The 24,687-nt window shown below is 40.6% G+C and overlaps 1 protein-coding gene across 1 annotated transcript; it reads left to right on the top strand.

Annotated features, from left to right (window-relative positions):
* The first annotated feature begins 5,293 nt into the window (after positions 1-5,293).
* CLDN18 (claudin 18) lies at positions 5,294-21,513 on the top strand. Its single transcript, XM_073358813.1, has 5 exons — positions 5,294-5,513; positions 15,941-16,105; positions 18,960-19,068; positions 19,964-20,074; positions 21,336-21,513. The coding sequence occupies exons 1-5, from the start codon at positions 5,294-5,296 to the stop codon at positions 21,511-21,513; spliced, it is 783 nt and encodes a 260-aa protein (XP_073214914.1).
* The last annotated feature ends 3,174 nt before the right edge of the window (positions 21,514-24,687 follow it).

The raw sequence follows: 24,687 nt of genomic DNA on the forward strand, positions 1-24,687 counted from the left end.
CCTGTGAGCGTCTCCCCAGCTGTTCTCGATTAGTCCGTAACTGCAACCCCCCCACACACATTCAATCATTTCCTGTGAAAATTTCAGCAAACTTGATACCTTATGGTATACAAACTCAAAACACAATGCCACCTCTGAGTTTAAGAAAACAGTATATCTCTAATCCCCAAATAAAACTTTTCATTTGAATAAACAGTTTACTGTTGTAGACATAGAACTATTAGCCTATAAAGATTTACATTTAATAATTGGGCCAGACCATTTGAGGTGCATACGCTCAACTTCATCCTTTTCTCCTGTTTTTTGTTTTTTAAAATGTTCGAATCCTTCCTTGTGTTCCGAAACGTAGTTTGATATAGATTTTCATTTTCTTCCCATGTGTGTCAGATCTTTAAACTGTTATCTGGTAACAGCTTGAAATGTGTACGTGGCGGGTGTGAAATCCATCAGTATGTTCCGATGCTCATGTTTGTGTGCCTGTTTATTTATAGTATGTATTTTCTAGACTAATACATAGCCATACTTTAACAGGCATCTTCGCATATACACACAGACTAATGTATTATCGTAATACATCACATGTAATGTATTGTGTTTTCCTAATAAAACAAATTATTTTTAATATATTTGAATGATACAAAAGTAGGGTGAAAATTGGAAAAAAAGAATAATACTTTTTGTAAAACCCAAGATTTTTTCAGTACAAATCTGCTTAAATTGAAAACAAAGTGGCTTAAGTACATACAAATACTTGTAACCTTCATAACAGCTGTGCAAAGTGCTCAGTCCTCTCTTCATCTGATAGTGTGAGGTGACTATCTGGATTGGTCTTTTAGGGGGCCAGAGAAAGTTCTAGCCACATATTTGTTGTTCTGATTGATGTTACTAATGGAAAAGCCCTGTTAAATCACCCAGCCCATCTCCTTGCTAATGCAGGATTACTTCCTCCAATGTATTTACTAGTGATTTTTCCAGGCTACTAGTAATAGCCCTGAGCACTGGAGGTTCCACCACATCCCTTAGGCCATGTCTACACTATGAAAGTACTCCGATTTTACAGAAGTCGATTTTTGGGAACAGATTGTATAAAGCCGAGTGCATGCATCCACACTAAGCACATTAATTTGGCGGTGTGCGTCCACAGTACCGAGGCAAGTGTCGACATTCCGAGCGGTGCACTGTGGGTAGCTATCCCACAGTTCCTGCAGTCCCCGCTGCCCATTGGAATTCTGGGCTGAGCTCCCAAAGCCTGATGGGGCCAAAAATTTGTTGCGAGTGGTTATGGGTAAATGTCATCAGTCAACCCTCCCTCCCACTGTGAAAGCAACAGCAGACAATCATTTTGCGCCCTTTTCCCTGGATTGCCCGAGCAGATGCCATAACACAGCAAATATGGAGCCCGTTCAGCTCACTGCAGCAGTTATGGCCCTTGTAAACACCTTGCGCATTATCGTGCAGTTTATGCAGAACCAGCAGCTGAAAAAACAGGCGAGGAGGCGACAGCAGCGCGGTGATGAGGACATGAACACAGATTTCTCTAAAACCGCGGTCCCCGGCAATTTGGAGATAATGGTGTTACTGGGGCAGGCTCATGCCGTGGAATTGTCAGCAGTACAGTATGTTCCAGAAATAATCCCTTTAATACTCTTGTGTCATGACCGGAGCTTGGGCAGTCATCCCTACTGGTCAGAGCAGGAGTCAGTGTCAGGGGGCAAGGGTCAGAGCTGGAATTAGAGTCAGTGAGTCAAGCCAAGTATCACAGTCAGAGCCGTGATCAGGAACAAGGCAGGAAGGCAGAAACCAGGAGCAAGGCAGGAGGGCAGAGCTCAGGAATCAGGTAAAAAGGCAGGGTCCAGTGAAGTAGTGGTCAACTAGGAATTCACTCAGCTTCTTAGACAGCTTCCTGCACCTCCTTCTGGCTTAAATAGCACAGCCAGACCAATAAATAGTGATAGTCACTCCTCCAATCAGGACACCTGTGGGGTCAGGGTTCCATCAGCCCAGTAGCTAAAAGTATACAGCCAGGAGGTGAAATTTGCCTGTAGGCCTAGGTTCAAGACCCATGGATCACCCAGATCAGCTCATTTGTATATGTTCAGATTTTTCAAGTATTCCCTTATGTGCTCTATATATCATTGGCCATTTTTACTGGGATGTCCTCACTTCCTAACTGTTCAGATTATTCTGTAATTCCTTGCTAAAGTTAGGGCTGGGTGAAATTTTTCAGACATACCTTTTATGGTCAAAAATGCAGATTCAGCTTGACTGAAACATTTTGCACGTTTGCTGAATTTGCCAGATTCTGTCAGTCAGAAACAAACAAACAAAAAATTCAAAAAAAATCAGAACATTTCATTACTCTATTTTCTAAATGAACTGTTTCAATATTTTTATTCAAAATTACTTTTTGTTTTGAACTTTACTTTTATAAAAAAGGTAAAAAAAAGCCCCTCAAAAAAGAAACAAAACTATTTGTTTTGGATCAGATGAAACATTTTGTTCAATTCAAAACCAAAGGTTTTGTACTTTTTCATATTGCTGAAAATTTCAAAAAAATGTTCGCAAAAAGAAAAGGAGTACTTGTGGCACCTTAGAGACTAACCAATTTATTTGAGCATAAGCTTTCGTGAGCTACAGCTCACTTCACAAGTACTCCTTTTCTTTTTGCAAATACAGACTAACACGGCTGCTACTCTGAAACCTGTCAAAAAAATTTTGTTTCAGATCAACTCGAAAAAATTGTTTTTTTGTTCAGACGCTGAACTGGCGGGTTAACAGAGGATGTCAATATTTCAGCCATAAAATCAGTGTCTTCGTCTCACAAGCACTTCCACCCTTACCCCATCCCCATTTGTTGCATTCATTGTAGAAATTTAAGGCCCAGTTCTGACCTTAGCTATATGGGGACCAGCCACTCACCTGATGTAAACTGGTGCAGTTCTAATAAAATCAATGAAACTATGCAAGTTTACACCAGCTGAGGTCCTTCTTGAGAAATCTACTAGTGCACAAGCAATTCACAAGAACTACCTGTGATTTGTGATTGTGCTAGAGATTCATAACGGGCCTTTTACAGGACTCTCAGCTACTATAACAGAAACTATAAAATACAGGCTAGAAAGGATTCTGTTTGCTGCCAGTCAGTCATTGGAGGCAGAAACTAGCGACTACCTGTAATTTGAAAAGTTAGATATCTTGGATTGTACAAAAGAACAGGGCACCATTCTGTGGGCAGATGTTCCCAACCATTGTGAGTTGGACAACTGAAGCAAACCTCTGTTGTCTTTGTAAGAGCAAGAAGAGAAAGCCATGTGAATCGGCTCAAAGGGCAGCCTGACATCCGCCTTTTCAGGGAGAGTGATCTCAACAAAAGGCACAGCTGCTAGCTAATTCTTGTGGCTGTTCTACCAGGATTACATATGATTTTGTATGGCTTCAGATGATAAAAATAGGCCTAGATGGACCACGATCTTCTCCCAATATTCCTGCATGTAAATCTATATATATTGTCAAGCTCAGGATGTATTTGCTCTAGTGCAGCAGTGCACGTGAAGTGTTAAAAGGGATGTCCTGGGTAGTCATTATATAGGATACAGCGATGATAGCCAATACATCATAACCCTCATGTAAATCACCCATCCTAGTGATAACCTCACCTCTCTTTCTGGTAGCTTTCATTCTGCTTCATAACGAGGCTATCATATTGACTATGTCTGCAGCAAAGAAAGGTTTCTTGATTGGATAAAGACAGAATTTGTTTCTAGGTCAGGGTTGAAGTAAATCAGTTGGAACAGTATATTAGATCAGAATTGATGAGCGTGAAGTCTGGAAGGTCCCTGTAACTCACAGCAATGCATTGGCAGAGCAGCATGGCAAATTTATATTGCTCCCCTGAGCAGAGCACTTCAGCACTGTGGGAAGAGATAATTAATTTCCTAATTCTCGCCTCCCCTCAGCCTTCATCAACAACTACCAATAAAGCGGTGCTCTCCGAGCGGTCTGTTCTCCCCTCCGTGCATACATGGGTAATGCTCACTGATGCTGGCAGGTGTCACGCATGTATAGTTGGGGCTGAGGTATCACAGTGGTGGGCACCTTAGAAATACCTGACTAAGTAGATAGACGGGTGGACAACTGACCTTCCCATTTGAATCATTTCTGTATCAATTAATAGTTAAAGAAGATTTGGTAACCAGGGTTTATATGGAGGAATCCCCTGACGGTGTAAAACTGGTTCTAGGTCACACCTGCTCTTGCTGCCCTGTTATTGGGGTTGTTCCATGTGTGGTGGGGATGGCCAGGACATGCTTTGCTCTGCAGAACAGCCTCTTGGGGACTGTTTGATGCCAGCATGAGTCAGAGCAGTTCCAGTTCAGCTACTGCCTGACCTCAGTGCTGGGGATGATGGTTGAAAGATGGTTGAAACTCAATTGTGCTGTTCCTGTCAGGTGCACTGAGGACAGCTCTGGTGCCCTGGAGTATCTAGTCCATTCTGTTTTGTTCTTATTAAAACTCCTTTAGTTTTTCATGGCTGTTCTGATAAGACTTTGGCTTTTTCCTCTCTTGGTGACAGACCTTTTGAAGAACTCAAGTAAAAAATATATGTCCTGATTCTCCACCGCCTTTCACCGTGTGTAGACATTGCACCTGTGCCAAGTGAATGTAGAGTGGGCATAAATTGCTACTACCAACCTGATTTGGGAGTGTCTTACTCCTGTTTTGGATAGGGGTAAATAATAACAGAAGGAGCAAATCAGTGAGAATGAGACCCATGTTGTATGTGAAGACCTTTGGGGAATGCTGTGTTGGGAAGCACTGGCACGGTATGTTTACCCAAAAATGAGGAATTCATTTGTGGGTCTAGTTCTCCTTTGATCCCTCTTAACAGTAATGTGCCAACTACACAGAATAAGTGTAGCAGACTCCAAAGTATTTAGGTATGGGAAGAGGTGCAGGTGCATTCAGGAAAGGTAATGCTCCTCATAACTTTGTTCAAAGCGGGTTGCCCTACACTTGACCAGCAGTGACTGCTTAGCTCTGGGATAACAAGTGCTTCTAAAGGACAAAAGCTCCTACCTCTTGCCTCGCCAATGAAAAAACACACAACCCTACCCAGCAAGAGCGAAACTGGACTATCTTGCAAAAACACTTTGAGCAAATAAAGCCGCTGAACGGGCACCATCTGATAAGAGCAGCTGCGTTTCTGGTGGCTCAGTCAAGAGGACTTGACTGTTCCCGTAAAGTCTACGGCTTCATTAGAGCTAGCTCAGATCCTGGCCAAGGGGGAGATACCATGTCAACAACAATCTGCCAAGTGATGGGCTTTGTTGTCTCATCTTTGGGTTTTGCTGGGTGCATCGCAGCCACTGGACTAGACATGTGGAGCACACAGGATTTGTATGACAACCCAGTCACGGCCGTGTTCCAGTATCAGGGACTCTGGAGGAGCTGCGTGAGGCAGAGTTCAGGTTTCACAGAGTGCCGGCCTTATTTCACCATTCTTGGGCTACCAGGTAGGGGCAAAAGATGGACCCAGGTGAACCCCTGGAGTTTTCTTGAAGGAGAAATATAATACAGTTTTCACTGAATAGCAGGAGCTGATATTTTAAAGTGCTTTGCAAGGGGGAAAATTATCTCCAAAATACTTAGCACATGAACATAACAACACATGTATGTTGTGTTACCATAAATAATAATCTTACAAATATTACAGATTGATGCATATTTTTCTGGTACCTATATTATTGTCCTCAACTAGAAGTAAATCAGCATAGCTCCATTGATGTTAATAGAGCTACGCTGATTCAAATCAGCTGAGATATTGGCTCTTTGGATTTAAACACATATGAAATGGTGGATAAGAGCTGTTCTGTTATTTCATTTAACTGTTCCAGTGTTATTGGCTGATCATATTGATAATTTCCAGCAAGAAACCAGTGGAAACATTTTCCCCCCAAAGGAAAGAGGATATCCTGAATTTTCTTGTTGAGAAAGCTGGTGCTGAACAGTGGGCATAGAGGAATTGGAGTGCAAGAGGGTATTTTTAATTACTCTTTTTTTGTACATGGAGTTTTACTGGAAGGTTGTGGTTGGCTGATTGTTTTTTATTTTGGTTTTGGTTCTTCAGTCAATTTTTTTTATTGGGACAAAATGATCAAACTGATCTATGGCCTTTGAGGCACCTCATCTAAAGCTAATTTGGTTGGTTAGGGACAGGTGTATGAAAATTTCTGTTAAAATATGGCATAGTACATATCCCATTTGGATACTGTACTATTTACCCTGGGGCCTGATTCTCTACTGCTGAGCCACTTGTATAATAATTTACACCCATGCAAAGTGAATGCAAATTTGGTGCAAAACCATTCTGATCCAGTAGCATTTTACAGTCACTTTGCCCAGGTGTAAATGGGCAAGGCAGTAAAGAACTCAGAACAAGGGTGTGAGAGGGGTCAGTAGCAAACTCAGGAGTGTTGAAATCAGGGTACAATCCCTATTACCAAAACCATTTTATAAACAAATATCCAGACATTTTACACTAGAGAAGTCACTTCTGCCTTTGAGCATTTGAGTAATTTACAAAGCACTAGCATGCACTGAGGCTGGATCAACATTAAAATTGATCGGAATTATCAGTATTATTCTCCATTACTTTATGCAGTCATTTATACCTGTGCAATGTGGAATAAAAAATTAATACTGTGTCACTGATTCAGTGGCATTTGACACCCATTTCTCCTTGCACAAGTGCAAATAACTGCCCAGGATGCAGAGCTGTGGCAAATCACGGCCTTTTGTGTTCATATTGACTTGTGTAAAGCAGAGGACAGATCCTCTTGTTTCTCATCTGTTCTGTTCATTTTGATGACTGACTTGATTCATCTCTGAGAAGTCACCAGAGACTGTACAGTTGAAGACAAACTTTTTTGATTTTGTGTTTGTTGCTTGATAAAGATATGATTTAATAAATACATCTGTGTTCATTCTGGATTACGACTGGTAGACAATGCATTATGTCCATTTTGAGAAAAAAGCATTTGAAGCTAGCTGTCCTGGAGTTGCTTTTATTTTAATAAATATCTCTAACAAAGCTGTACATGACTAATTATGGTTTAAGACAGCAATATATTTTCCCTTAGCAACAGTGATGATCAGGTTTGACTGCGCTGATTTATCATTGGCAAGAGCCAGTTCTTAATTAGATTACTCTTTAAGTAATGTAATAAGTAGAGCCTGTCAGGAATTTTTTAATGAAACATTTTTTTTGTAGGAAAAATGTCCATTCATTAAAATCAAAACTTTTTGCAGGAAGGGGTCAATTTTGACGAATTTCCTGTGTCTACATGTTTGAAAGTTCTGTTTTTCAGTTTGAAATGACTTTTCATTTAGAAATTTAAACTAATTTATAGTAAAATAATAAACACAAATTTAAAAGGTTAAAATCAAAATGAAACATTTGGAAATTAATAAAATTAAACATTTTGATTGACTTGATCTGCCTTTTTTGGATTTTTGGTTTGTGAAAATTTTGAGATTTTTGACTTTTCATCCCAATTCAAGTTGAGAATCATTTTTCAAAATTTCAAAAATTTTTGCAGGATGGGAAACTTTTTTCCACCCATCTCTAGGAATAAGAAAATGTATTTAACAGTCACAAAAAGGTCATATTGCAAAAACCGAAGTTTGATCCGATTTATTCTCCATAGTGCATTGCTGAAATGTAAAGTTGGAATGACCTGGCTTTAAATTGTTGTTTTTTTTTTTTAAAGATCATAGAAATTATAGAATCATAGAACTTGAAGGGACCTCAAGAGGTCATCTAGTCCAGTCCCCTGCATTCAAGGCAGGACTAAGTATTATCTAGACCATCCCTGACAGGTGTTTATCCAACCTGCTCTTAAAAATCCCTAATGATATCCATATTTCGGTAATTTTAATTGGTAGTAGGGTTCCATTTTCATGTCTGTTCTGGTAAAAGGAATACAGATGATGTTTCTTTAGATCAAATTATATGATTTTGTTCCACAGAGCATTTAGGCCCAGATCTTCAAAGGTATTTAGGCACCTAACTCCCATTGGTACCTAAATATCTTTGAACATGTGGATCTTAATACATATTATTCATACCAACATTAAAAAAATAAGTTTCTTTAATTTCTCTTTGGGTTGAAAAATACAATGATGAGCTATGATGGGAATTATTACAAATCATCAGAGGCTATTCAGCCAGTCAGATTGCTTGATTGGCAGATCATTCTGAAACATCCATTTTATGGATAATTCCATTGCTCCTGATTGGGAAAAGTGGGGGGATTTGTTATTTAATTTTAAAATATTTGAATGACTATTAAAAATCTGAGGTTAATTTATATCACTGGCTGGATTTTTCAAAGGGAGATTTGTGCAATTGCATGGATGTCTTTTTTGTGCCTAACTTGTGTACAGAACCCCCTAATGTGTGCATGCCAATGAGGTGTGCAAATAGCCACTTGAGCAGCTGACTGTCCATGTGTGCTCAAATACCAGGTCTGTACACACTTCAGGTCTCTGTGCAAGATAGGTGTATGTGCATTTAATGAGCCTAGCTTTAAAAATATGGCCACTAAGTGCTCCTAATGACAACTTTTGAATGCTTTATACTCTCAGTTTGGACAAGACTAGAACCCTCCCAACCCTTCTACCTTTTAAACAACTGTCCTTTTAAAAGTAATTTTATTACAAAGATTTCTGATTGTTGAATACCTTCACCTAAAATTAAAATGCTTCCTATCCCAAATGTTTTCACGTTACATTCCATCTTCAGGGTGAGTGATAACACATGGACATTAATATGAATGGAATGTTATATCAACTCAGATAACTTTTTCTGTTGTCTTCTGCCTGATGTGGATTTGCAGAAATCACAATATAGGGCCAGGTTTCAGAGTAGCAGCTGTGTTAGTCTGTATTCGCAAAAAGAAAAGGAGTACTTGTGGCACCTTAAAGACTAACAAATTTATCTGAGCATAAACTTTTGTGAGCTACAGCATCTGATGAAGTGAGCTGTAGCTCACGAAAGCTTATGCTCAAATAAATGTGTTAGTCTCTAAGGTGCCACAAGTACTCCTTTTCTTTTTGTGAATATAGGGCCAGATATTGCTGTAAATCAGCATAGAATCATAGAACTGGAAGGGACCTCGAGAGGTCATCTAGTCCAGTCCCCTGCACTCAAGGCAGAATTAAGTATTATCTAGACAATCCCTGACAGGTGTTTGTCCAACCTGCTCTTAAAAATCCCCAATGCAATATATTCCAGTGCTTAACCACTCTGAGAGTTAGGAAGTTTTTCCTAATGTCCAACCTAAAGCCTCCCTTGCTGCAATTTAAACCCATTGCTTCTTGTCCTATCCTCAGAGATTAAGAAGAACAATTTTTTTCCCTCCTCCTTGTAACAACCTTTTATGTACTTGAAAACTGTTATCATGTCCCCTATCAGTCTTCTCTTCTCCAGACTAAATGAACCCAATGTTTTCAATCTTCCCTCATAGGTCATGTTTTCTAGACCTTTAATAATTTTTGTTGTTCTTCTCTGGACTTTCTCTGGTTTGTCCACATCTTTCCTGAAATGTGGCACCCAGAACTGGACACAATACTCCAGTTGAGGTACTCTAATCAGCGCAGAGTAGAACAGAAGAATTACTTCTCTTGTCTTGCTTACAATACTCCTGCTAATACATCCCAGAATGATGATCGCTTTTTTTGCAACAGCATTACACTGTTGACTCATATTTAACTTGTGATCCACTATGACCCCCGGATCCCTTTCTGCAGTACTCCTTCCTAGGCAGTCATTTCCCATTTTGTATGTATGCAACTGATCGTTCCTTCCAAAGTGGAGTACTTTGCGTTTGTCCTTATTGAATTTCATCCTATTTACTTCAGACCATTTCTCCAGTTTATCCAAATCATTTTGAATTTTAATCCTAGCCTCAAAAGCACTTGCAACCCCTCCCAGCTTGGTAACATCCACAAACTTTATAAGTGTACTCTCTATGCCATTATCTAAATCATTGATGAAGATATTGCACAGAACCGGACCTGGAACCGATTCCTGCAGGACCCCACTTGTTATGCCCTTCCAGATAATTACTCTCTGGGAATGATTTTCCAAACAGTTATGCACCCACCTCATAGTAGCTCCTTCTAGGTTGTATTTCCCTAGTTTATTTATGAGAAGGTCATGCAAGACAGAATCAAAAGCCTTACTAAAGTCAAGATATACCACATCTACTGCTTCCCCCCTATCCACAAGGCTTGTTACCCTGTCAAAGAAAGCTGTCAGGTTGGTTTGACACAATTTGTTCTTGACAAATCCATGCTGACTGTTATTTATCACCTTATTATCTTCTAGGTGTTTACAAATTGATTGCTTAATTATTTTTTCCATTATCTTTCCAGGTACAGAAGTTAAGCTGACTGGTCTGTAATTCACCAGGTTGTTGTTATTTCCCTTTTTATAGATGGGCACTATATTTGCCCTTTTCCAGTTTTCTCAAATGTCTCCCATCTTCCATGACTTTTCAAAGATAATTGCTAATGGCTCAGATATCTCCTCAGTCAGCTCCTTGAGTATTCTAGGATGCATTTCATTAGGCCCTGGAGATATGAAGACATCTAACTTGTCTAAGTAATTTTTGACTTGTTCTTTCCCTATTTTAGACTCTGATCCCACCTCATTTTCACTGGCATTCACTATGTTAGATGTCCAATCACCATGAACCTTCTTGGTGAAAACCGAAACAAAGAGGTCATTAAGCACCTCTGCCATTTCCACATTTTCTGTTATTGTCTTTCCCCCTTCATTGAGTAATGGGCCTACTCTGTCCTCGGTCTTCTTCTTGCTTCTAATATATTTGTAGAATGTTTTCTTGTTTCTTTTTATGTCCCTAGCTTGTTTAATCTCATTTTGTGCCTTGGCTTTTCTCATTTTGTCCCTACATACTTGTGTTATTTGTTTGTATTCATCCTTTATAATTTGACCTATTTTCCACTTTTTGTGGGATTCTTTTTTGAGTTTTAGATCACTGAAGATCTCCTGGTTAAGCCAGGGTGGTCTCTTGCCATACTTCCTATCTTTCCTACGCAGTGGGATAGTTTGCTTTTGTGCCCTTAATAATGTCTCTTTGAAAAACTGCCAACTGTCTTCAATTGTTCTTCCCCTTAGACTTGTTTCCCATGGGATTTTACCTACCAACTCCCTGAGTTTGCTAAAGTCTTCTTTCTTGAAATCCATTGTCTTTATTGTGCTGTTCTCCCTCCTACCATTCCCTATAATTGCGAACTCTATCATTTCATGGTCACTTTCACCCAAATTGCCTTCCACTTTCAAATTCTCAACCAGTTCCTCCCTATTTGTCAAAATCAGATCTAGAATAGCCTCCCCCCAGTAGCTTTCTTCGCTTTCTGAAATAAAAATGTGTCTCCAATACATTCCAAGAACTTGTTGGATAATCTGTGCCCTGCTGTGTTATTTTCCCAACAGATGTCTGGGTAGTTCCATTCCATAGCTCCATTGCAGTCACATAAACAATGGCCACTCTCAGTGGCACTATGCTGATTTACACCAGCTGGGGATCTGGCCTATCACATGTTCTCTAACACACTCCATTTCCAAAGACAAGGGACTTGAGCCACAAAGAGGCTATCGGCTGAGCTGAGGAGGAAATGACGGGGAGTGGAGGAGCCTAAGCCCCACCCTTCAAAGGGATTTATGTCAGAGGGAGGTGAATGCACGGACTACAGTTGTGCCTGGCCCCTATGTGGGATAGAAGAAAATGAGGTATCTTGTTCTCTCTCCCACACACCTTCCATACCCGTGTGGGGTGAGATATAACTTAGTGCATAATAATTCATTTTTTCTTTTGTTGGTATGAACAACGTATTGGAAAAATTCATGACATGTCAGTCATCCCCTAGCAAAGCAATGTCCCCTCTTGCCTGGTCTTCTGCAGCTCAGCTACACAGGGACAGAGCTCTACTGCTGTTTTTAAAATAAAGGACTTACCACCTCAATTCCTTAATTCAGGCCTCAATCCTCCAATCCATGCTGGACTTCACTCAGAGATTTTTCTCCCCAATGACTGCAGGGTTGGGACTAAAGTGTTTTGAAACAGAGAGCACGATCTATGGCTGTACTCTGGCTGCATCACACCAGACCAGAGGCACAGAAAGCAACTGGAATGCACCAGTTTATCTGATCCAGAATGTGCTAGTGACGTCTGAGAATCAGAGCAACCCTCCTGTCATCTTATTCGCACCCAAATATTGTAATATTTTATTGGACATTTGTAGGAAGCACTGAGGGGAGAGCTTATCACTCCCTGAGAGGAAACCAGAACTATTGATTCTATTCAATAGTGGCTTACTCACAGCTACGGAATATTAATTTCACCGGTTGTCACTCAGCCAGCAGCACACGCCTTGCTTGGTGATATCACAGGCAATTTGTGCTCTCACTGAAACCAAAGCGGTTGAAATGAAACTTCAGCCTTTGTAAAGAAAAATGAGTAAAGGAACATTGTACTTTTCTTCTTGCTTCTTCCTCCTGCTCTGCACCAAATGCCTCGTGAACACCCTTCAGGGCTGATAACACTTATCCATCAGCCTCTTGATTTCTGATGAATAATAATGAAATCACACCTCTGTGCTGATGAGTGGGAGGCTGAAAATACCTGGTTTGTTAACACTTGTTATCAGCTGATAAGGACATACCTGATGATCAGAATGAGTCATAGCAAAAATAACCTGGGATTGTCAATACAGCCCAATCCCACTGAAAGCCATGGTTATTTCAGGTTGGGTCTCTCCATGTGTTCAGTGCTGCTTGTCATGTTCATCTGTAGGTGAGTCACTGCGCCAAGTTGACAAAGCTATTGGTTCTACCCAAACATGAGGTAACCCACCTAATGGCAGGGAGTCTAATGTTCTTCGACATGGTCCCCTGACCACCTCCCCACTTAACATGGCTCAAGGGGGTAGGGCAAGGCAGGCAGAATTGCAAAGATTTCCCTTTCACTCCTGGCCAACTTGTTCTGCAGTGTAATTTTTCTAAGGTAGCTATGTCAGCTGTTCTGTGATTGTGGGACAACAAGTTGTCCTGGTGGTATCAAATGTGAAAAGAATAATTGAAAAAAGGCTACCTTATAACTCTTGGAAACACTCTTTAAAAACTTTAAAATCACCAGAGAATGGCACCGAAGAGAATGCCCTCTGTACTATGGCTTCTCCTCTGTGCAATGCCACATAGTTCACTTCTGGCTCTTTTCAATATAGTACCTTCTCTCTCATGGTCTGTTCATATACGCCATCAACTGATGACCATTCAGGTCAATTGGAGTCTTTACCACAGCCCGCACCAGCTAGTAGCAGCCCACAAGGAGCAACACATGACCTGGGAACATCCAGAACACAGTACTCCTCCAGCCACTCCCTCTTCCTTTACTAGGCTCACTCTGTATGCTGAGCCTAGGCTATGGAGTAGCGTAGAAGACGGCTATTCCAGCTCTGTGCCAGCTGCGAACACCTGCATACCAAGAGAATTCCCAGCTGATGAGATCAGACTGGAGACTCTCGTCCTCTTGGTCTCATGAGTATGCTTGTTCTTGCAGAAACACAGGTATTAATACCCATAACAGCATTGACATAAATAGAACTCAGTCATTGGAATGTTCATGGAATGACAAAAAGAAGCCCAAATGTACCAAAATCAAATCACAAAAGTTACTTTACAAACATATTTGTGACTGCATCCTCCCGGTATTTGACCATCTCTGGTATTCTGATACCTTCTTATCTCTCATAGGGTCTTCAACAACTGGTATGAATACTGGCACAGACATTATTGCCAGTAAATGTCTGCAGCCAAGTGTGAAATTGTGGATGAGGTGAAATAGATGCCATTTCATGAGAAAGACTTCTTGATATTCAAACACCCATACACCTTCTTTTTTCTCTGCTAGAGAGAGAGGCAGCTTGAGGGATGTTAAGAGGTGTTGCTGTAGATGAGTCACAATATGTTGGTTTACAGTTGGGAACCAACATACAGTAGCTTTGTATGAGAGCGTGTGTCAACTCTTCAATCTGCTTTTCACAATTTGTTTGCTCAGTTGAAGCCTTATGTGAAAAGGGGTTGTTTGTGTGACTTCTCAGCATGGGCATAACTTTCTGCATAAATCACAAGCTGCTGCTCTTTGCTCTGCACCACTCTACATGCTCACTTGCCATGAGCAACATCTGGTGCCAACCAAATCTGCTTATCTCATCACCAGCCAGTGAAATAAACATAACACACCCCTCTGACTTACTGTAATAAAACACCAAAGAGAATAAAGCCACCGTGAGGTAGCCATATTTCTTTTCATTTCATTTTTTAAAATTGCTATACCTGGTTAATCCTTAGTTTTGTCTCTGGATCTCCAACAATGGAGCAAGTCTAATACCTGAAAAACAGTGGACCTCATTGTCTCCTATGCCCTGCACCTTGTGTTGCCATTCACACTCACGAAAAGTGAGTGTGAAATCCTACCTTCCTGATTTTAGTCATACTTTGCAGTAGCCATGCACAGCTGTAAATAGAGACCCTAGATCAGTGGTGGGCAACCTGCAGCCCGTGGGCCACACGTGGCCCATCAGGGTAATCTGCTGGTGGGCCACCAGACAGTTTGTTTACATTTGCACAGCCACCCACAGCTTCCAGTGGCCGCAGTTCACCGTTCTTGGCGAATAGGAGCTGCAGGAAGTGGCGTTTAAAATCTTAAAATCTGTTGGCCATGGGCTTCACCCCTGCAAATCATTCACAGTCTGGCCCATGCTGTTTCACAATTTGTTTCAATTTCCAATTTTCACGTTTGAATTTAATTGAATATATAAAATAAAGTATATTTCAAAACAAAAAATCATTTCAAAATGAAAAATCACAGCTTTCCGTTCCCAGCATGTCCATTTTGACATTTTTGTAACTGTGTTCCTTTTTCTTTTTGAAGTAAAATTTCACCAAAATCAATATATTTTCATGAAAAATGTTGGTTTTGTCAAAAACCGGCATTTTCTTATGAAAAACTGTTTTGACAAAAAAAAATTTTGAACCGACTCTCCTCACACCATTTGAGGAATCCTGAAATGATAAAGATAAATATGCAGATTTGCAAAGGTATTTAGGTGCTCAAAGATGCTGACAGGCCCTTAACTGCATCATTGGTGTCTAAACACCAATATAAATTGGGCCCAAATTCCATTTAGAGCTAACTGGACCATTTGTGATGTATCTGTGGGCCAATCTCATTCTTCCCTTGCTTCTTACAGTGTGGGACACGAAGCTCACTCCTATGTGGAAGAGCACCTAGAAGGTCAATATGGCAGGTTCAGAGTATGCTCAATGGGAATAGTTCATGGAGACATAGATTTAACATCTTTCCTCAAGAAATGCTACTCAGGAAATGATTGTTTCCCTCACCCTAGAAAAATGCTTTCATCTTCACAAATATTTTTCTTTGCAAATGTTCAAATTTTCCTTAAAAAGGTAAAAAACCCAAAGCTGAAAATATTTCAGCTTTTGGCAACTGAAAAGCTTAAAATTTAAAACCAAAAATGTTCAGGTTTTTTGGCTGCTAAAAGCAAAACCAAAAAATGTTGGGTTTTGGTTTATCGATGAAAACCTAAAATGGCTTGACAAAAACAGAATTTTGGGGATGAAAATTTTCCTTTTTGTTGAACAGCCCATGCGCCGGTGAAAAATCTTTTTTGATGGAAAATGTCCAAACAGCTCCATCAGCTCTTCTCTGAGAATTCATTTGGTTGGAAACAGCAATGCCTGCTGTGGGCCATGTTGGCTATCCCCAGCCGCAGCCTGGACTACACCCCCGTGTTATGTAGTCAAATATTTTTTTCCTTGCTTGTTTTGCAGCAATGTTCCAGGCTGTGAGGGCCCTAATGATCGTGGGCATCGTCCTGGGTGCCATTGGCCTCCTTGTGTCCATTTTCGCCCTGAAATGCATTCGAATTGGCAATATGGAGGACTCCGCAAAAGCCAACATGACTCTGACCTCTGGCATCATGTTTATTGTGGCTGGTAAGTCATTGTGCTCTACACAATTTCTTCTATTATGTGCAAAGCTCAGCAAGCAGCTGAATTTAAGATTGAGGAAGTCTTTGTAAAACAAAAAAGCAAAAGGACAAATACAGTCAAGATGCACAGGGAACAAATGTTTCAGAATTGCAAACTGCAGTGCTACCAACTCTGACAATATTTCTGGTGTTTTTATTAAGGCCTCAGCTCCCAGAGTCATGTAAATATATGAGAACCTCAGTTTTCATTTAATAGAAATGTAAGTTTCTAGCTTTCATGGAGATGGAAATCAGCATGAAAACGTGAACCCTAAAAGCTCAAAAACCAGATAACAAATAAAAAGATCCCAGAAATTATTACTTTTAAAATGTCATGATTTTTAAGACAGTTTCATGATTTTTGAATATTTGGGATTGCCAATAAAATCTAGTCATTCTTGTCTTCCTCATGTGGGCAATCCCAGAGGTTCAAATAACATGATCAGAGGAGAGGGGATAGCTCAGTGGTTTGAGCATTGGCCTGCTAAACCCACAGTTGTGAGTTCAATCCTTGAGGGGGCCGTTTAGGGATCTGGGGCAAAAAAACAATTGGGGATTGTGCCTGCTTTGAGCAGGGGGTTGGACTAGATGATCTCCTGAGGTCCCTTCCAACTCTGATATTCTATGATTCTATTCTATGACTTACATCAATAAATAAGCAGAATTTACCCCTGTATTTGCACTAAGCAACCAACTGTGAAAGTGGTGATACTTAAGGGAATTTCTTCATCACAGATTTACCCACAATCCATTGCAGGTGAGTAAAGAAACTGAGTCCATATTCTCATTGAAGCTGGAATGTATCAGCAGGATTGTTGTAAGTAAGACACGAGAAGTAATTCTTCCACTTCACTCTGTGCTGATAAGGTCTCAGCTGTAGAACTGTGTCCAGTTCTGCGTGCCACATTTCAGGAAAGATGTGGACAAATTGGAGAAACTCCAGAGAGGAGCAACAAAAATGATTAAAGGTCTAGAAAACATGACCTATGAGGGAAGATTGAAAAAACTGGATTTGTTTAGTCTGGAGAAGAGAAGACTGAGAGGGGACATGATAACAGTTTTCAAGTACATAAAAGGTTGTCACAAGGAGGAGGGAGAAAATTGTTTTTCTTTAATCTCTGAGGATAGGACAAGAAGCAATGGGCTTAAATTGCAAGGGCGACTTAGGTTGGACATTAGGAAAAACTTCCTGTCAGGGTAGTTAAGCACTGGAACAATAGCCAGGAAGGTTGTGGAATCTCCATTACTGGAGGTTTTTAAGAATAAATCAGACAAAAACCTGTCAGGAATGGTCTAGTTATTACTTAGTTCTGCCTTGAATGCAGGGGACAGGACTAGATGACCTATTGAGGTCCCTTCCAGGCCTACATTTCTATCATTCTATGAAGGCCTGATTTCTGCAATGCTTACACAGGTTGAGCACTTACTCAGGCAGGTTGTCCCAGTGACCTCAAACAATACAGTTCAAGCATGTACAATATACACTGTTTGGATGAAAGAAAGGGCTTCAGAAATGTGGGATCATTTTTGCATTTAAAATACATATAATTTTACCCACTGACTTCACAGGGAGCAGAGTTAGGCCAACAGTGAAAGTTTCTGCAAATCCCACCCATATATTCTACATTTGTGAAATCATTGAAAGACAATGAATGGAAGATATTATCTATCTAAAATACAGGCAAGGCCTCAGCTACACTGTGGCATATTAGAGCTGGAGAGCAAAGTCAAAAGGAAGGATAGTTCAATGGTTAGATCTAGCCTAGCCTTCAGGAGACCTGGCTTTGATTCCTTACTGTGCTATAGACTTGTTGTGTGACCTCAAGTAACTCTCTGTAAAATGGGGATTATTGCACTTCCCAAAGTCACCGAGGCTCTGGGAGGATAAATGTATTAAAGACTGTGACATGCGCAGATACTAGAATAATGGGAGTGATTTGATTCCTAAGATGGAAACACCACTGATTTCTGTGGTCCTGGCTCCTCAAGCTCTCCCACTCCTGCCATCAATAAAGTCCTACTTGCATTTTTTATTTGGCTATTAAAACCCATTTGATTTCCACAGCCCCCAAATTTTCAGTTGTCAGCATGCTGCAAATAGAGGGTCTTATGGGGAGCCAGAGGCCCTGGCAGCTGGATAAAGGATAGGTGGGGCTTTTGGAAGGTATCCCCTGGTTGGCAAGCAGGGGACTTTTGAGGACTTTGGTAATGTGATGGGTTCGAGTCTTTTCCTTTCCGCTTTGGGGCAGGGATATCTGTGACTTCAGATTTGCAAGAGGGATGTTTGGATTCCTCATTCACAACCTCAGAAAACGTTCATAGCTTCTATTTGCACCCTTTCCCAATATCCCAATGGCTGTGAAATGATTTTTTTCCACATGAAAATTTTAGATGACAATGGAAATACTTTCTTTGAAGTTTTTCACTGAAAAACCAAAATCTCAAAAACCGGGGGTGGGGGGAGAGATGGTTTTCAGCAATCAAAATTTACATGTCTCAAAATGGTTTTCCTTTGAGAAAAGGTTGAACTGAAAAAATCTACCAGCTCTACTAGAGAAGGTTTTTTTGGGTGGGGGAAAGGGAGGGCTGGGTTGTAATGAATGTTTTGATTCCAGAGCACTCCATTATGGAGCAATTCACATGGAAACCTGACAATTCTTAGTCTCAGTGCTTCTGCCATTGTATAACTTGTGCAAAATGAGTGCAATCGGAATGGTAGGTAGCACTTTACTCCCATTTTTTCAGAGATCTGAATGGCTCCCTGACATATAAGGCAGTGGGGAATCTTGCTCCCAGGCCCATATTATCTCTGTTCCCAGGTCTATGTGCTATTGCCGGAGTGTCCGTATTTGCCAACATGCTGGTCACAAACTTCTGGATGTCAACAGCCAATATGTACCAAGGATCGATGCAGACAATCCAGACAAGGTAACCTTCTCCTTTTGGAAGAGCAGTCAATGGGAGGTCAATATAGCTCAGGAGAAGAATGTTAGCATTGGCATGCAGTAGCCATGGCTGCCCCAGAATCAACAAGCATGTAGTGATGGCATCTACTCTGTGTTTGTAGATCAGTTCTGATGCTATGGCTAGATGGATTTATCAGGCCAGATCTTTAGCTGTGATGAGTGCACAGTGTAGTGAACACCACCCTTGGGATCCACTCTATCCAAAGCCAGTTCCCCAAGCACATGCTCAGCCTGCTGTAACTTGTATCAGCTGCCAATGGTCCCCAGAGGCTATTACAGCAGCTGAGGACAGGGTTGCCCAGTAATGTCATTTTTTGAGTATGTCTGCAGGGAAGGGGGCGTGCGTGATGTAGAAGTAACTATAGTGGTGATATGCTACTTGCTTATTCTCCTGCTTGGGGTGAGACTGGGGAGGTGTGGAGGTCCTCCTATGACTGATTAATCCTGCTTTAAGATCTGATCCAAAGCCCAGTGTAGTTAATGGTAGTCTGTTAATTGCCTTCAGTGGGCACTTTGAAGGTTGAAATGAATAAACAAGCAACACAAACAATGTAGCTGAGGGATGTCCGTGCTCACCTATCCAAACCAGAGGAGTAGGGAGAACACATCCGTCCACTCTACAATATGGATGACACTTGTGCGGCTGGGTGGGATATAGTCACTCTCATTCTTTTGGGACAGAGGGAAATCTGAAGGTAAAAACTAAGAAAGACCTCTGCTAAGAGAGACCAATGTGGTAGAAGAGACTTCGTGTTCCAGGAGAGAATTCTGTATCTTAAACACACTTCAAAACAAATTGCATGGGGAGTTCCTGCACCCCTACAGCATTACGGGCCCTTTGTCTTTTTATTTTGTAGGTATACCTTTGGTTCAGCCTTATTTGTTGGATGGGTTGCTGGGGGCTTGTCCCTGGTAGGAGGCGTTATGATGTGCATTGCCTGCAGGGGACTGGTACCAGAAGAAACCAAGTAAGTCCCAATGCTTCTAAGTTGGAAGCTTTGCTGGTAATGAAACAGTATTTGATTGTGCACTAGGAAAGTGATGGACAGTCTTCTGCGGGGTTCATTATTTTATGGCACATCACAGATCTCTAGTTTAGATTACCCTGGCAAGCACTGGATGTGCAAAATGTATATAGCCCATGGACCAGATGCGCAGTAGCTGCAATCATATAGCACACCCAAATTACGAAGGATAGAATGATTAGAGCTTGGCAATTTTTTTTCAGAGAATAGTAATTTGACTGAAAAATGCATTTTGGGGGGCAAACTATATGCAAATTCAGGCTGAATTTTGGCATAGTTTGGCCAAAAAAAGATTTAAAAAAAATTAAAAATATTTCTTTTTGATTTTTTGTTTTGAAACTTTTTGTTTCATTTTGAAATTTGGTCACTTAAAAAAAAATATAAACAAACAAACAACGGTGAAAAACAGCCAAAAAGAACCAAAATGAAAACCCCAGAAGCATTCATAATGGATTCACAAACATTCATTTTGTCAAGTTTTTCAATACAGTGAAACATCTAGAAAAAAATTGGTTTGGATTTGAATTCAACCAAATTGGTGGGAGGCAGCGGGGAGGGATTTTTCATTTTGGCCCTGGAACTCAAAACCAATTATTTGCTCAGCTGTAATCATGATGTCTGTGGGCCGCCTGAGAATACAGTATACTTACTTGTATAGTGTTTACTTACATGAGTCACATGATATTGTTTCTCTTCCATGACTGGGTGATATATGTATCAACAAAGTATGAATTGCAATTTTTACAATCAAACATACAGTTCAAAATGTGCACTATGACTATGTTGGTTGGCTAACTTTGTTATATACATTACAGCATGAGTTGCAAATTGTGTAACTTGTCATAGAATCTCTGAAGCCAAAGGAGCGAGGACAATTTACACCAGATGCAAATCTGCCCCTGTATGTTTCATTGTTACATTTTCAATCTGCAATTCAAACAATCTGCAGGCCAGGAATTATTCGTGGAAGAAACTGGTGAAGCATTTCAAATAACAAATTTAAAGGAGAGAATTTTGCAATCTGTTTGTGGACATTTGGCCCTCATCTTAATCAGGGCCTCCAAGTGTTACTATCATACAAATAATAGGAATTAATATAGTGCTTAATCAGTTGCATTAAATCCAGGAACTCACGGGAATAAAGTTCACAGCAGAGTGGATATTGGAGAGTCTGCATTGCCGACATATTTTATTTCTCTTTCAGTTACAAGGCAGTGTCCTACAATGCATCAGGACGGAATATCTCCTACAAGACTGCGCCATATAAGGCTGGTACTGGCTACGAATCTGAAGCCAAAAGTAAAAAAGTCTCAGCATACAATGACGCTGCTCGTAGCGATGACGGGAAACGCTCATACCCTTCAAAATATGACTATGTCTAGAAGTCCTTCAGGGGTCAAAGATACACTATTGTTTTATAACACTTTGCAATCCAAAAACAAACCAAAAAGAATGCTTAAACAAGAGGCACATAGGCCTGTACGTAGGTTCACTCTTTCTTATTTTGTTTGGTTTACTGTGGTGAGGTGTAGGGCATTTTCATTGGTTGTTAATGTGACCTTGATTTGACTTTGTACTGGTGTCCCCAATATGACGAGGTCCATAAAAAAAGCAGTGTGTGTTCTTCTAGTTGTTCTCATCCTTAAAAGAGATGGTTAGTATTTCAAATACAGCTTATGAAAGCCAAAAGCATGGTTCTTCCATGTGCCGTTTTCTTTCTTTTAATTGATTTACATTTCTATTTAATAACAGAACACAGCTGGAGTTTGCAACCCATGTAAATCAATCACGATCACATTTTTGTTTGTGACTAAAAACTAAATAGCACTGAGAGCAGGCATGATAGGCCTTTGCAAGTCAGGTTGCTAAACCTAAATGTCTGTGCTGACTAGTAACAAAAGGCAATTGTCTCCAGAAACGCTGGTGGCTGATCTTAATTACAGAGCAGTATGGAAAAACAGCACCACACCACTACATTCCCCACCTCCCCATTCAATTTCATGCAAGGTATAGAGATTTGTCTCCTGTTTTTTTCAGATCCTGGAGACCTTAACGTAACCTCTAGTTATAGTCAGAGAAAGCAACAATGCTTTGCTTAAATGATAGTGTATCTTTGCCCTAGCTTTGTAACCCAGCCCTGCCACCGCAGGTTAAAGAGCTAAACAATCATTGCCTGCTGTGTTATATGCTGTGTGCTTTAACGAAATTCCAGTGGCCTTTCTTTAAGCAAAGTGAGCATAGACAGGCAGATCCCACATTTGTGCTTGGTCATCACTTGTACCCAGACACTTCCTTCCCTGGTACTGTAATGTATTATATGATGCTGATTTGGTGTGATATTTAATTTGATTTACCTTACTTAGACGTTAGATGTAACCTGTGATACCAAAGTGTATTTATTTCCTCTGATCCCATCAGGGAATATACATAATCCATTGTTATTCGCAGGCATGGTATTTTCTGTGAGAGCTGACAACCTTTGTGCACAAATGGTATTCCTGCAGATGTCATCTTTAATGAAGCCAGAGAAATTTCTCATTTAGAATTAATTAGAGTTACATTTGGAGCAGGAATCCCATGGAGCATTAGATGTGTAACTCTCGTCACTGACATTAGGGCTTCCTTGTATTAATTCTTCCCATACTGATTTAAATATTAACCCCTTAAAGGGTCACTATCCTCTTCTCAGTGGTCAATTTGACAATACAATCTGCTTGAGTCCTCAAGGCCAAGAGCACAAAAAAGGGACCTGGCTCAGTCAGAGGATGGGAAGCATTATCTGTCACCTGAGCAAGTCTGACTCAAGGGATATCTTTGATGGGTCTCTGAACAATGACTCGTTGGCAGAGTGAGGATCCTTCTCATAAGGGGCCTTGATGGTTTGAAGGGAAAAGCAAAAGAGGGATCCTAGAATCCCTTCCCTCCCAAGCAGCCATTTTGATAGCTAGCTGTGATGGGATTTTGCTCTCGTTCTTAGTAACAGTCTGAGTTCTCTGTATCCACTAGCTTGTGAACTCAATTGAAATGGAACAGAAATGAAGGCAGAAGATTTCCCCAACAATTTGATCCTTTTAATGTCTGGAGGTATTGACAGTGTCACCTTTCAACACACACTGGTTGTGTGTCTATTAAACTCCTAATCACAGTGTATCATGAATCTCCGTACTCACACTGCGTGTAGTCCACACACACACACACACGTGCACACGGCCCATCACAAGACTGAAGCTCTGCAGTGAGCCCATGCTGGATGGGTCCCCAGGTGGAGTGGCTATGCACCCCATGTGTATCTCCACACTAGCTCCAAATAGGAGAGTGTATAAAGGGAGTTTAGAGGTGGGTTGGGGTGGAGCCACAAGAATCCAAAGGGCCAGAAAGGATGCATCAGTTGGGGAAGGGCAGCAGCAGCACAGAGGCTGTGGTGAAGCCACAAGGCTCAGCGGAGATGAACTGCATCCCCTAACCCTAGTGCAGAACCCTAAACAAAGCCTTATTGTACTGTGTTGGGGTGGGAGTATGTGAATGTCACCAATTAAGTACAAAGAATGCTCACTTCCTTAAACCCAGAGGCACAGAAGGTATAAATCTGCACAGGAATATTGTATTCAATGGAGATATGCTGATTTACACCACTGGAGGACTGGGATAATTATTTTTATAGGCCCATTTAGTTACATGGCACTAAGATGTTTGCTTTTTTTTTTTTTTACTAATATGTTTGTTATTTTGAAGACTAGATTTTCATACAGCTCTGATACATACTTTGCTTTTCTGTCTGTGTTTTGCATGCTGGAAATATTGTGCTCCATTATGTTTTTGTTACTTGAATATTAAATAAAGTGACTTTAAGTTCAAAAAGTGTTAGTTGATTTATTTGGCTTTCGTTTTGTCATTCCCTGAAGCTAGGTAAACAGTAGCCATTAATTTCCCTGCATTACTAGATTAATTCTGGCTTTAGACGCCTCAAGCTCTGAGGGATGTGATCTGCAAAAGAGGGGAAAATGGGTCTTGTTTTTTGCTTCTTCTGGTGTACAAAGAAGAACTAGAAGGGGTTTTGTTGTTGGGTTTTCAAAGTTTCTTTCCTGCCTGTTGTTACACTGGAAATTCAGTTTTATATGTAGGGTTGCTTTGAGGTCTAATAATATGTTCTCCAAAATGTGCTCCATACAGAACACTGAATATGGATCTGGAATGATCAATCAGGAATCTACACCTGAGCTTTCAAGAGTTAAGTGAATCAGAGCATCAGATCCAATGACTCCATTTTGTCCAACAAACTCAAAGAACTCTCATATTACTTTTGCAAGATCTATTGCTGCCTGTTACCAGGGAATCCAGCCATGCTCTTATTAAAAAGCAAATAAGTCACATATTAGCAGATGGCTGCTTTTACTGTGTAAACACAGAGAACCTGCAACGGCAAAGCACAAGAAAGGTTTCTTCTGATAACGGAGTTTCAGATGGCTGCTGGTTTTCACCATGAGTCTGGTTCACGTGCTCATTATGTGAAAGTGCAAAAGGTATTTTGGGTTTGCTTGTCATTTCCTGCTGGGCAG

Source organism: Lepidochelys kempii, chromosome 9 (assembly GCF_965140285.1).
Source record: "Lepidochelys kempii isolate rLepKem1 chromosome 9, rLepKem1.hap1, whole genome shotgun sequence".
In the NCBI taxonomy this organism is placed as follows: Eukaryota; Metazoa; Chordata; order Testudines; family Cheloniidae; genus Lepidochelys; species Lepidochelys kempii.

Bases quoted from the DNA above. Each gene is read 5' to 3' on its own strand.
- CLDN18 (XM_073358813.1), top strand. From the start codon at position 5,294: ATGTCAACAACAATCTGCCAAGTGATGGGCTTTGTTGTCTCATCTTTG. The intron at 5,514-15,940 runs GTAGGGGCAAAA...CTTGTTTTGCAG, and splicing joins CACCATTCTTGGGCTACCAG to CAATGTTCCAGGCTGTGAGG. The intron at 20,075-21,335 runs GTAAGTCCCAAT...TTTCTCTTTCAG, and splicing joins CTGGTACCAGAAGAAACCAA to TTACAAGGCAGTGTCCTACA.